The sequence below is a fragment of the Penicillium atrosanguineum genome (assembly GCF_028827265.1).
Source record: "Penicillium atrosanguineum strain IBT 20685 chromosome Unknown utg000001l_segment0_segment0, whole genome shotgun sequence".
Classification (NCBI taxonomy): Eukaryota; Fungi; Ascomycota; class Eurotiomycetes; order Eurotiales; family Aspergillaceae; genus Penicillium; species Penicillium atrosanguineum.
The window spans coordinates 3,716,985-3,730,686 of NW_026623133.1; the positions used below are offsets into that span (position 1 = coordinate 3,716,985).

The 13,702-nt window shown below is 49.0% G+C and overlaps 4 protein-coding genes across 4 annotated transcripts; 2 read left to right on the forward strand and 2 right to left on the reverse strand.

The window, feature by feature from the left end:
- Positions 1–571: 571 nt before the first annotated feature.
- Positions 572–2,346, forward strand: glr1 (glutathione-disulfide reductase GLR1; the record flags this gene model as incomplete). The annotated part of the gene is made up of 3 exons (XM_056881505.1): positions 572–954; positions 1,023–1,855; positions 1,910–2,346. 3 exons carry the CDS (start codon positions 572–574, stop codon positions 2,344–2,346), a joined length of 1,653 nt encoding a protein of 550 aa, XP_056746743.1.
- A 420-nt stretch (positions 2,347–2,766) lies between these two features.
- N7443_001450 (Transcription factor) lies at positions 2,767–3,100 on the reverse strand (the record flags this gene model as incomplete). The annotated part of the gene is made up of 3 exons (XM_056881506.1): positions 2,767–2,783; positions 2,845–3,028; positions 3,086–3,100. 3 exons carry the CDS (start codon positions 3,098–3,100, stop codon positions 2,767–2,769), a joined length of 216 nt encoding a protein of 71 aa, XP_056746744.1.
- Positions 3,101–4,224: 1,124 nt separating this feature from the next.
- Positions 4,225–6,436, reverse strand: N7443_001451 (transcriptional regulator family TF; the record flags this gene model as incomplete). Its single annotated transcript, XM_056881507.1, has 3 exons — positions 4,225–5,743; positions 5,811–6,350; positions 6,423–6,436. 3 exons carry the CDS (start codon positions 6,434–6,436, stop codon positions 4,225–4,227), a joined length of 2,073 nt encoding a protein of 690 aa, XP_056746745.1.
- An 821-nt stretch (positions 6,437–7,257) lies between these two features.
- N7443_001452 (hybrid sensor histidine kinase/response regulator) lies at positions 7,258–11,381 on the forward strand (the record flags this gene model as incomplete). The annotated part of the gene is made up of 8 exons (XM_056881508.1): positions 7,258–7,282; positions 7,413–7,548; positions 7,646–8,782; positions 8,830–9,564; positions 9,619–10,644; positions 10,695–10,935; positions 11,002–11,116; positions 11,170–11,381. 8 exons carry the CDS (start codon positions 7,258–7,260, stop codon positions 11,379–11,381), a joined length of 3,627 nt encoding a protein of 1,208 aa, XP_056746746.1.
- Positions 11,382–13,702: the final 2,321 nt, after the last annotated feature.

The following is a 13,702-nucleotide window of genomic DNA, read 5'->3' on the forward strand; positions in this document are numbered from 1 at the left end:
GCGTGCTCGCATACCCCCTGATTCTTTTCATTTCCACCTTTGCTATTACGACAGGTCTTTTCTGCGCAATATACATCGCCGTGACCCACTCTATCTTAAGCCTCGGCTAGGTCCGAAGGTTTATTTTGGACATATCTTGATTTACTCAATCAATCTTTCAAATTTCCATATTTTTGGCTTTGATTCATTCCGCACACAATGCTCTGCTTTGAGTCGTGCATATTCGAGTTTTCATACTCACGGATATCGGATGGGCTGAACTTACACCCAGCCGAGCCGTTCCACTCTTTTTTTTCTCTCATATATATATATATATATATATGTTTTTTTATCGTCAGCTTTATACCCTTGCACCAGATTGAAAATAGTCGAATATTACCGAACTATACTAGCCTAGACGTGTATCGCACATAATAGATTTGTAATCACGTGGGCTGGGCCCGAGCTGAGAAATCAAGCATGTTCCCCGGCCCGCAAAGCTCGCCGCGTATCAAAGGCCGGTTATCGTCACCACTTTTTTGTCAGCTCTAACTGCTTCCCCTCTTCTTGTACATACCCCTCCATCATATTCATGCTCTCCCGCTCCCTCCCTATTCAACCTTCCCGGATCAGCTTTCGCAGCCTCCTGACCCGGTCTTCCGCTCGCAGACGAATTCACTCCGGTCAACCGACCGCGAATCGAACCCTGGCGACCATCAACAGCAAGCCCTCTACCACAATTGCGCCTACTTCTCGACTCTCCTCCATCTCCCGTCACTTTTCCTCCTCTTTCCCGGTCTCAGAGAGCAAGACTTCGTCCACAATGGCCCCTATCGATGTTAAGCAGTATGACTACATCGTCCTTGGCGGTGGTAGCGGTGGTAGTGGAAGTGCCCGTCGCGCCGCTGGCTGGTACGGCGCAAAGACTCTGATTGTCGAGAGCGGCCGGTCCGGTGGCACCTGCGTCAATGTTGGGTAAGTATTTGCACTTGATAGTTACATTCTGATGCAAAAATCAAGTTCGGCGCTAACCGGAATCCCAGATGTGTTCCCAAGAAGATGACCTGGAACTTTGCGACTATCCAGGAGACGATGGACATTGGCAAACACTACGGTTACGATATCCCCGAAGGTATCAAGATCGACTACAACAAGTTCAAGACCACCCGTGATGCTGTGATCAAGCGCTTGAACGGCGCCTACGAGCGCAACTGGGGCAATGAGGGCATTGACCTGGTGCATGGCCGTGCCCACTTTGTCGAGCCCAAGGTTATTGAGGTTAATCAGGAGGATGGTAGTGTCGCCCGCTACACTGCTCCCCACATTTTGATCGCTACCGGTGGCCGTCCCAGCCTGCCCAAGGTCCCCGGCGTCGAGCACGGTATCACCAGCGATGGCTTCTTCGAGATGGAGGAGTTGCCGCCCAAAATGGCCGTCGTTGGCGCTGGCTACATCGCCGTTGAGTTGGCTGGTGTTATGAACGCCGTCAACGTGGAAACCCACATGTTCATTCGTGGTGACAACTTCCTACGCAAGTTCGACCCCATGGTCCAGAAGACTATGACCGATCGCTACGAGGCTGCTGGTGTCCACATGCACCGTCACCACACTGGTTTCAAGGATATCCAGCTTATTCGCGACGGCAAGGGCAAGGATCGTTTGATCAAGCTGATCAATCACGACGGCTCCGAGCTCGAGGTAAACGAGCTTCTCTGGGCTGTTGGTCGTGCTCCCGAGGTCGAGGAGCTGGCTATCGATATTCCCGGTATCAAGCTGAGCCCCAGCGGCCACATCGTCGTTGACGAGTACCAGAACACCTCTGTCGAGGGCGTTTACGCTCTTGGTGATGTGACCGGCCAGGCCGAGCTTACTCCTGGTATGTCTTAGAATCTTAGCCCTCATATGGAACCCCGCTAATGCACGAATACAGTCGCAATTGCTGCCGGTCGCCAACTCGGCAACCGTATCTTCGGTCCTCCTGAGCTGAAGTCCTCCAAGATCTCCTACGAAAACATCCCCACGGTCGTCTTCTCCCACCCCGAGGTTGGCTCAATCGGTCTCACCGAGCCCGAAGCCCGCCAGCGCTACGGCGACGACAAGATCAAGGTCTACCACACCAAGTTCACCAACATGTTCTACGACGTCGGTCTGTCCCCCGAGGAGAAGGCCAAGAACCCCACCGAGATGAAGATCATCTGCGCCGGCCCTTCGGAGAAGGTTGTTGGTTTGCACATTCTTGGTCTCGGCGTTGGCGAGATGTTGCAAGGCTTCGGTGTTGCTGTCAAGATGGGTGCTACTAAGGCCGACTTTGATAGCTGTGTTGCTATTCATCCTACTGCCTCCGAGGAGCTTGTTACCATGCGGTAAAGTACATTATCATCTGATAGAAAATATGACTATTCATGTTGAGTTTTGAGCTTCAACTGTTTGAGAATCCCACGGACGCAAGTCCACTCGGCTGTGGTAAGGTCTGTACAGACAACTCTGGGAAACAGAAGTATCAATGTACTCGATTGGCAAAGATCATGAATCGTCAATGATTTTAGGTGCTAAGAACAATATGCATCATAGACTGTCTACATAGAATAATCTTGTGCATTCTAATATTTTAGACATATTTACGGGGATAGCAAATATTTCGGAAACGTAAAGTGAATTCGTGGTATATAGTTTACATGAATCAACATAATTGTCCAAGTATCACATCGACCGTTCATCAATCACTCCATCACATAGGCATGGGTATCATATAGCGATGAGCATTGGGCACGTGTGTGCAAGGTGCACTTAGTGCTTAGCAGCCTCTGTAAAGCTGTAGTTAGCGTCTGATGATACATGTGCGCCGCACATGCAGGAATCACTCACCCTTGTGGACATCGGCCTTGGAGTCGTGGGACACCTCATCCTTCTTGTCGAAGAGGGCATCCTTGGCAGCGCTGGCGCGGGTGCTGACGTTGGCGTCGTTGTCCTTGGCGACGTTCTTGTTGGCCTCCTTGGAAGCCTCGGCACCGGTGCCCTGGACGGTCTCGGCGACGTAGTTGGCGGCGTTCTGGGAGGTGTTAGTCAGGATACGTTGACAAGGGAGATGAGACGGTGCTTGACGAACCTTGACGGTCTCCATTGTGAATGAGTTGTTATTGAAAGTTTGGAAGGTTTCAAAAGGTTGTATTGACTGAGTTGATGAAGGTAAAAAGCTTGGGGCAAGGGGGACTATTTATGTCCTGCACGACAGATCATGTTACCATATAGCGTCATTGATCTAGACGCTGAAGTCTGGTAATGGAGGGGTATCTCCCCTCACGTCATTTGTTCTTGGGGAGCATAGTGGGAACTGCTTGGGGTAGTTGATTGACGTCATCGGACTCTCAGCCTCCAGCCGAGGGCCAGTCTTGGCATTGCGACCCCCGGGAACTTGATTGTAAGTGGGTTTCGCCCGCAACTAATGCAAGCAAAACAAGGCAAGGCCGGATTATTAGTGCCCCCGGAAGCCTAAAACCAGGTTTCTTGAGACGCCTCTACATGTGCAGATTGGTCCGAGGCTGTATTGTGACATGGATTTGATTCGCCCGCATGTCACGCCACTCACAATGCTGTCATTGTTGGTGGCTTTCCTGGAGATTCTATGCGGTGTGTGGCTTTGCCCTTGCCAGCTATAGCTACGATGTGGCGAGTGTCCAGGTTTCCTAGTTTGATAAGTTATGCAACATAGCCGAGAAATGGCCGATTGGCGCGTCACATCCCGTCGAGTACAGAGTCGTACTGACGGGGTTTGTTGTGAAGTCTAGCCTCGGGATTTGAGAAGCCCTGCACAGTGATATCGCGTGAAATACATCATTGACTACATGTAACGGGCAGAGATTGGGTCTATTCGAGATGGGAACTTGGCACGAAAACAGTGCGGGAAGGAGGGTCAGTAGGATTCATTACGACATGAGCTCCTCACCTGGGCAAGAGACACGGTGCACGCATGCGCTTGGGCCTACCGGAGTAGAACGTGTTCGACTTCAGCACGTGACCGGGTAGGTATAGGTAGTCTTTCCGGTGTAGCAGATTGAACTTGCTGTATTACTGTAGAGGTACGTAATCGCGGGTGTTCTATGGTCATAGCGGTTTGAATTAGCATCATTTTTTAATTGGGATTAGTGATGTAATTGGAGAGAATGCATCTGCATTCCCCAAGATTCCAAGGTAGAGCAAGTTGGGGGTTGCTTCCATGTTGAACATCCTCGGCACCAAGTAAGGCACCTAGAAGATTAATTTGACTTCTGTGCCTGTGAATTCCACGCCTCCGTCATTTTCATTCCCCCTCGATCCTTCGCATATTTCGACTACCATGTCCTGTCCCTCAGGGAGCTCTCGCACAACGTCATCGTCCACAACGATCCTCAGCCCGTTTCTTTTCACGTGAAAAACATGAACAATGCTCGATGGGTCGATCTGTTGCTTCATTGATATTTTTTCCATCAGATTCCAGGCTGTGCGCTCCGCGAGATAGATGGCATGGTAGTAGTCTGAGACATTCTTTCCGTTTCTGATAAACCGGACATAAAAGCAGGCAACTATGATAAGATTAGTGACTGCAAAAACGGCTTTACTAGGGCTAGCATGAGACTTACCCGATCTGGGTGCGATCTTTGGTGGCCTGTAATTCACGTCGACATCAATGGCCTTCATGATACTGGCGACTGCACACAAGTCCCCCTCCGAAGCTCGTCTGGCAGTATCCAGACTGACAGACTTGTTCAGCTCGTCAGGTTGAGCAAGCTGCATACCCGCCAGTGCTGAAGCAACGCTATCATTTCTTTGAAGATGACCTGCCACTCCCGCCACTGTTTTCATGGGGGATTCATTGTTGGGACTCGAGCGAGAATCAGCGCCAAGCTGAACGGGGTAGAGATCAGGGTCATCATATTCATGACCCCGCAAATCAAGCTTGCTCACTCGACGTACCGAAGAGAACATGCGCTGCAGCGCATCTATCTCGGCATGAAGACCTCCCGTTATTTGTTTTTCTGAAGATCCGCGCCTTGACTTGCGGTAACGTTTCGCAATCTTCATGGGAAGGTTTCCCTGTTTCTCAAATTTCAATCCACCACTTGTTCCCGCTTCAAACACTTGCTTTCTGAGCTTCTCGATTGTCTTGTTGATATGCGCGGCATCATTGGAGAGCTTACGCTCGGCACCATGGTCCCGAAATAGTTTCACTTTGCAGAAGCATACCTCCGGCTTATACTCTAACGTGCGGTCATCCGGTTGTATCATTTCCGTCTTCACGCATAGTCTGACCGACGCCCCTTTCACACCTTTTGAGTGACTGAAATCGGTCGACAGGAAATTGAACCGTACACCAAGAGCACACTCGGAGGAACCAGTGTCTGGACCTCCGGACCAAGTAACACAGAATCCATCAAACGAAGCGGCTTCCAGGCGAATTTGTCTTTGATCGAAGTTTACGATGTGAGATCGAGCCACATTCGCGTATTCCACCGCGTGTAGCCTTCCGCCGTGACGAGGAGCCTCAGTCTTGGCCCGACCGTCATTCCATAATTGCCAGTAAGCGGCCGGCCTTGATCGTTGCTCTTGATCATCGAAAGATACACGGACGTATGTGCGGTATCTGACCTGACCAGAACCCATCGGTGGTGAATGGGAATCTTTTATAATGAGTGAATATGTTTGACTTTTGTTGAGGTATGTGACTGGATCCTCCTTGGCTGGATTAAACATTGCCGTTGCAGCCAGCAGTGAGACTTTGTATCGAAATCTAAAGTGCGAATCCGTTAGCGCCTGGGAGCAACTTGCAGCGTGTAGGTCAATCGGACAAGCCTTACTGTTCGCCAGAGGACATTTCCAGAGAGTCGTCCATCCCAACGGAGTCGGTCTTCGTGCTGAGGTTCATAGACAAATCTTCAGAGGAACTATCCATTGTCTCATAGCCAGAATCGCGGTGGGGTGGTTTGGGGAATGTAGGGAACTCCTGTTGGGCAAATGGGCCATTGCTCGATATTTGATACGGATCCAGAAGCTCGAACTCTCCAGCCGGGTTGTGGAAGATATTGCCTCTTTCTGAGAAGCCATGGTGATGGGGGGTTTGGTGCTGACCAAATTCATATTGCAGAGAAAGTGCCTCCGGATCCAGGCACGAGAATGGTGAGCCTGATGCCCGTGATGCCCAGGGGACACGCTCGGCGTCGAGGCTCTGCTCATGAGTCCTTCCTCTCACGTTAGTGTCGAAATTTGCCTCATCCGGGACGATTTGAGGCATTAAATTGTGTGCGCCCTGGTTCACATTGATACTTTGCTTCGACACCAGGTCCCCAAATTCATTTCGGAAGCGACTAATAAAAATCTGGTCGGGCTTATGAGCATTTCTACACAACAATTGCCAAATCAGTGACTTGCAAACTAACGGACTCATTCAAAAGGTTTATGTCGGAACATACCGTCGAGAGAACATGGTGATACCCTTTATAGTATCCAGGTCGCCTGAGGCTGATGAGCGTATTCTTCCCGCTCGTCTCTCTCTCTCTCTCTCTCTCTTTCTCTCTTTCTCTCTTTCTCTTTCTCTTTCTCTCTCTCTTTCTTTCTCTCTCTCTCTTTCTGCAATGCTTCAAAGTCTTTTCCGACCTCACGAGCACGGAGGGTCCCCTTTAATTGGAAGATTCTCTCGGGCCGCGTAGCTTTCCGAAGCCTCCGCTATAGATAGTGCGGATCAGGCCAGACTATGACATCATCCACAAGGCTTGGCGGGGCCAACGGCCGAAAGCAGCGTTGTGCATTCCGATCAACGCGCGAGGAATCTGCGAATTGTGGATCTCTTGCAGACCCTGGAGCTCTTGGAAGGTCTCTGTAGTCTTGTTCGCTTTGACGTTCGTTCCCGTCGGCCTAGAGCCTAGGGTCGCTAGGTCACTGTCCGCGTCCAATTGATTATAGTGCGTGGTGGGCTTGTTGTTTTTCCACCGACGTGCCCTACATTGAAACGGCACCCCACCGGCATGGCGTCTGGATTGCAACGTGCTGGGTGCGGTGTTCGAGACCGTAAGAGACTACCTCGAGGCGTTCATCGCCGTTCACTTATTCTCAGATAGGCAAGAGACTTGATCAAATTGAGAAATGCGGGGCGAGGGGGATGGAGAGAAAGGCGGATTTACATGTCCGATTGGATTATTATTCCATCGATACGCTATGGCCAATGTAGGGTCCCCATAGCTGAGGCCTAGGTATATATTTAAAGTTATGAAAGTGGCAGTTTTCCCCGGCAACAAGAGCCGGCCAATCATGTACCCGCCCGGCCATACATCGGGTGGAAAGCGAGACGATTGAACCCCACCATCCCCCCTTCTTCACCTGAGTCCATTCAATTCCATGCAGCACACTACGTGACGTCATATCAATCATCAACTTTTGCGAGTAACTGCTGCAATTCAATGCAGCAATCTGGGAATACGGTCTCTTTAACCCCTCTGCCTCCGCCATTTACATAGTCACGATGGTTCCCTTGACGGCTCGTGGGCCAGGCCTGCCCAACAAACCCCAGACAGAGCGAGATCGCATTCGAGAATTAGCAAAGTGTGTACAACGATTCAAATAACGATTCAAATATAGGGTCTCGCGTTCCATGGCTTCCCTCCTGCACGACTGGTGCTGACATATGCTTCACGACTAGATACTACTGCGCTTTTACCCATCCCAATGACGACGGCGTATCGGACGGTCGGGCTGCACCGTCAGGGAACGAGCAGCCCGGAGCAGCCTATCTATCGCCTGATATCACACTCAACGCCCTAGCGCAACTAGGAGTCCTTCGCTTTGGATGCAATCGATCCTTCATTTCTATCATTGATGGCGAGAACCAGCACATTATTGCCGAAACGACGTCATCCATCTCTCTGCGACATGGGGGTCAACATTTGCCCGACGATGGCTTATATCTTGGTTATAGGACCTTAAATCTCTCCTGGGGTGTGTGTCCCCATACAATCAAATTGTTCACAGCACAGGACACATCGTTCGAGGTAGAGACTGAAAATGTGTCCGCCAACCGCTCCCGATACATCATTCGCAACTTCGCAGACGAGAAGGCGTTTAATGATCGACCGTACGTGGTAGATTGGCCCCATATGCGTTTCTACGCGGAAGTGCCCCTTCTCAGTGCCTCCGGTCATGTATTGGGCTCCTATTGCATCGTGGATGACAAGTCGCGGCCGGTTTTCGGGGATTCAGAAATTGCCTTGTTACAGGAGATTGCAGATTCGGTCGCAGAGTACCTGGAGAAAACTCGGATTGTTCATTTCCATCGACGGGCAGAGAAACTGGTGAAAGGAGTGACCGACCTTGTCACCAACCACCCAGAACCCGAAGCTGTGCTCAAAAGATCAAGTCCCCTCGCGGATATTGACATTCATGATCCTGACCCGGATGCCGGAAGTGCGCATGTTGCGACATCATCCACGCAAACTGAAGATCAGGGATCATCACTGATTACCTCTGAACTATCATCGTTGTCGTTTGGTAGAGATATGTCTCGTTCTACTGAGCCCACGTCTGTTCACTCGAACATTGGTGGTTCGTCTGCGGGGTTGACTCCCTTGTTTGAAAAGCCACAGAACGAGTTCTGGAACCCTGAAGAAATTAATTCACCCGATGAAAACGATATCAAATCGCAAGCGTCAAACACACCTTCCAGCCACATCATTTCCCGGTCCATCGCATCCATTTTTTCTCGCGCCAGTATTATCTTGAGAGACTCCATGGAGCTCGACGGGGTGCTCTTCGCGGACGCATATAAAAGTAACTCTGGATTGTTAGTATCATCTATCTTTTTCTTGATACTAGTATTAACATAGTCAGCCAATCCCCGGGTCCACCGGGTGTCTGGGAGCCTTCCCCGAAACACTTACACTCTAGTTTGGATAACAGCTTAGCATCGATTCGGTTCGGTCCCAAGCACGATATCATCCCATCACATGAATCCAAAGCATCTTGCGAGATCCTCGGGCATGCTCTTAGGAACTCGTCGAAAGCGGGCTGCGATAATGGGGATGAGGTCGCTTTGACCGAAGAACTATTGGAGAGGATGATCACGGCTTTCCCTCAAGGTCAAGTTTTCAATTTGAATGATCGGCTCGACGACAGCCATTATCTTTCCTACCAGAGTGGAGGTGATGACTCCGTCACCGAGCTGAAGAACCTTCAAGAAATAACGAGCGAGTTAGCCAAGTACCTCCCCAAGGCAGATTCGGCCCTTTTCTCCCCGCTATGGGATTGGAACAAATCACGATGGCTTGCTGGGACCCTTCTTTGGACAGGAAATATGCATCGTGCCCTGGGCATGGATGAGCTTGGCTTTTTCCGAGCCTTCAGCAATTCAGTGATCTCAGAAGTTGCTAGGGTCAATTGGGATAGCCTGGAGAAATCCAAATCAGATTTCATATCTTCCATTAGTCATGAGTTTCGTTCTCCTCTGCATGGAATCCTTGGAAACACTGAGCTGTTGCGGGCGACTACTCTTGAGCCGGCTCAGAGTGATATGGTTAAAATGATTGAATCATGTGGTATGACGCTGTTGGATGTTGTGAATCATCTGTAAGTTATGCCCGATCCTGTTCGAATGTTCTTATCAAATCTGACGTCTGCTAGTCTGGACTTCACAAAAATCAATACTTTGACAACAAATAATCCTCAAGGCAGCGAAAACACCGAAGACAACTTGAAAAACTTGATCAGTGATTTCGAGCTAGACGTTTTAATAGAGGAAGTGACTGAGATCCTCTGCATCTCACAGACACCAGAGGGGAAGGATCCTCAGTCTGAAGCCCGAGGCTGGCTTAGCTCTCCGGCTTACCCCACTAGCCGCAGGTATACAGACCAAGTCTCTGTTGTCGTACGAGTTGACGGACATAACTCATGGAAAGTGCGCTCAGTGGCTGGTGCATGGAGAAGAATCGTCATGAGTCTTGTTGGCAACTCCCTGAAATGGACCCATCAAGGTCTCATTGAAATATCTCTGTCCAGTGTCAGTACAGGCATTGATTCCGAACCTTTCCTGGCCCATCTGTCAGTGACAGATACGGGTAGTGGTATCTCCTCTGATTACCTACGCCACTCAGTCTTCTCTCCGTTTACTCAGGAAGACTCCCTTTCGGAGGGTGTTGGACTTGGACTAAGTCTTGTGCGCAAGCTTGTCACACTCCTTGGAGGTCACATCGATGTCAAGAGTGAGGTGGGTGTGGGCACTCAGGTAGATGCCTACATTCCTGTACATCGCTGCGACATCGATAGCCAGGGACCAGTCGGTCCTTACGGCGAAATTCCGGACTCGATCCCAGCCATCCGAGCTTGCCTGATCGGCTTCAACGATTGCCCAGATTTGAACGAGATGCCTACCGGAATCTTGAACACAGAGGCCAAACGCAAACTGTCAATCCAGAGCTCTCTCAGCAACGTCTTTTTGGGACAACCTGCTTGGAGTGTTTCGTTTGCAGAGTCTGTAGAAAAGGCGCATGGAGATGTTTTAGTCATCGAAGACACAAAATTGCAGCAACTAATGCAGGATCATCCTGGGTATTTGGCACAATCCACTGCCAAGTCCTTCATTGTGCTGGGTGAGAGGAAGTCAATCGCGGAAGACCAGTGGAAGCACAAATATGTATATGTCTCTCAGCCGTGTGTATTTTCCGACCTTTTTCTTCTAGCTAAAGGCTAACTTGCAACAGATATGGCCCGCACAAAGTGATCAAAGCTATCAATCTCGCTTTGATGGAGAATAGTGTCTCAATTGTGCTTCCCAAGCCTGGGAGTTACTCGGCAGAAGCCTTCAATGCGAACTACGACGAAGATACCCATATTGAACATTTAATATCAGCACGAAATGGATACGCCTCCACACCAGAGCTTTCGACTAAACCAGACCAAATGCACGTGTTGATTGTGGATGACAATAAAATCAACGTGAAGGTATCTCATTCATATCTCTTCCTTCTCTTCTTCAATCATACTGTATGCTAACGACATCGCCCGCAGATCCTAGCTACATTCGTGCATAAACTAGGCTGCACCTATGAAACGGCTACTAATGGATTGAATGCATTGAATTTATTCAAAGAGTCCGATAGACCCTTCACATATGTTCTTATGGGTAAGTCCTTATTAGGGTTTCTAGAAAATATTCATCTAACCCGCCATCTCCAGACCTCTCTATGCCTGTCATGGATGGCCTAGTTTCCACAAGAAAAATTCGAGAATTCGAAAAGGACAATGGTCTATCTGCATCTTGCATTATGGCTGTCACCGGAGTCGCTTCCTCTGAAATACAACAGCAGGCGCGAATGGCAGGATTGGATGACTACCTCGTCAAACCTGTCTCCTTGGAGATTCTGAAAGAAAAATTGAAAGCGAAATGAGCTCGCGTCAATCTTTAGAAGGCGTTTGCAGGTTCAAGAAGTGGACTCTGCGTCGTGATTTAGCATTCTTTGCATAGATTTTACCGAGGTGGCTTCGGATTCTTCCCTAGGGCAGAATCTATTATCCAATGTACTATATAAGTCATATTAGAATAGACTCGTGGCTCTGACTCTCGAAGATCCATCGGATGGCCGTTAATCGGCTCAGCTTTCCCAGGGTAAGATGTGTCATAGAAGCATTGCTGGAACATAGCAGAACTATAGCCACCTAACCATCTTTTTAGACTTACCCTTACTAGTAATGAAGTAAATTACGTTACTAGAATCCCCCCTAGACTATATTATCAACATCCCTGTAGGTACTCTATCCACCGCCGAAACTCCTATCTTGGGCTCAGCAGGAACCACCAACGCCATGCCCTCCAGTTGTAATACTTTACAACATCAGCGACCAAACTACCCAACTATCTACCAATGCCCTACTACAATTACCGACTGTTCCCTGTCCGAGAGAAAATCCCATAAAACCACCATGACTACCTCTACAGCAACGACAGCTTACAAGGTCACCGTGTCTTCGGTATACACCACTCACTGCCATCTCTCTTGAGCTCAAAGTCACGTCTATTGCTTACGCCGCCGAGATTGTGATGTCTTGGCCTGTCCTGCCGTCTACTAAACCCCCTGAAAATACGTGGGTAGCCATTCTTGCTTTGTACTGACTTTGTCCTATTATTGTTACATAACTCAAGATTCAAAAGTCAGGATCTGACTGTGGGTACTTATGGCACAACCAGGACTTGGGATCTGATCGGGACCTGGCAAGCGTAAAGTCTAAGATTCTCCTGGGTACATATTATTTGGGGTAGCCCGGGTCAAGCTAGTCTGACCTCATCAAAACACAATTATTTGATCGCCAATATCCATCATCGATACATAATTCCATTATGTCCATAACTCCGTAACTCCATAAAATCAATAGCTTGCCTCATTTCGAAGACCAGGGCCCCACATTGCGGGATTTGGAATTTGTAGGTGCCTCCGTCAGATTCGCCCGTGCAGCATGGGCATAAAACATCAGACATCGAGACACTGCAGTGACTACCATAGATACTTCAATCTTGTGTCAGGTGGTTGAGAAATAATTTGAACATTGCGGTCGCTATGTTTTCGAGGTATGCTGGAGAAGAGAGATGACTTTGTGCAACCTTGCAATTTCGTCCCTCAGCTCGGTAATTGCTGCGTCTCGAATTTGTATTTCTTCCGTCTGTCGTATACCTTCCTCTTGACAATTGTCACAGAAGTCGAAGTGAAAAGGCTGTGCAGACTTATCGTCACGGACAACTGGTGTTGGCGCGGACGTCAACACAATGGACGTTGAAGTGCCTTTTGTACAAGTCGACGACATGGCAGGTCGATGCCTTTGAACATCATCATACTGCTCAATGGAAGATCAAGATGAATCATACCATTTAGGTTGTCAAAGTCTGACAGTTGTGATGACTCGTGGGTCGGGGCTTTGAATGTGAACCCCACCCTGCAGGGTATCAACGGGTGTCAGTGGTGTGTGAGGCAGAGAAATCTACCAACTCAAATTTGGAGACCAAGGCCTGCTTTATATTAATCCTTGCATGCCCGTCTCGGCAAGTGCATAGCGGATCGAAGGTTGTGCCTAGCATTATGAACCCATACCGTGACGTCATTTGAGGCTTAAGCCACAAATCGGCCCGTTACGTTTCGGATATCAGATTTCTAAGGTCGCCCACTTTATTTTGACTGTTGGACTGATCGGATAAATGACTTACTTCTCATGGGAAAGATCTTCTCTGAGATTGAACTATAGGCGTCCTTGCATGGCAATAGTGCGCTTATTCAAACATGCCCGGGAGGTTGAGTCATGAACAGTAAGTTCATCTCATGTCTCCCTTATAATGAAGATGGAAGGGCCGCCGGCCGCACGATGCCATGACGCACGTATCTTCCCAGTGAGCCAGATCCCGGGCTCTTGCCGCTCTACTTCGAAAGTACTTTCATGCCGCCTCGCATGTTGACTCAGTTGGTTCAAGGCTTTCTGTGATTGGGAAGGCTCAAGATGTTTGAGTTTACACATTCCTTGCGTTGTAACCATAGATTGATGCAGCCTGAAGGATCGTGTCAGTTAAAACTTATGCTGTCCCACTCCGTATCAAACCATGTCCATTAGCAACTAAACCGTATCGGGTCATTCTGCAGGCAACTAAGGCTGTATATTTGCGTGCAACGCAATGGGTCTCACAGAGACAGAATTAAATATTCGACGCCTTCTCATCAATATATCTCCG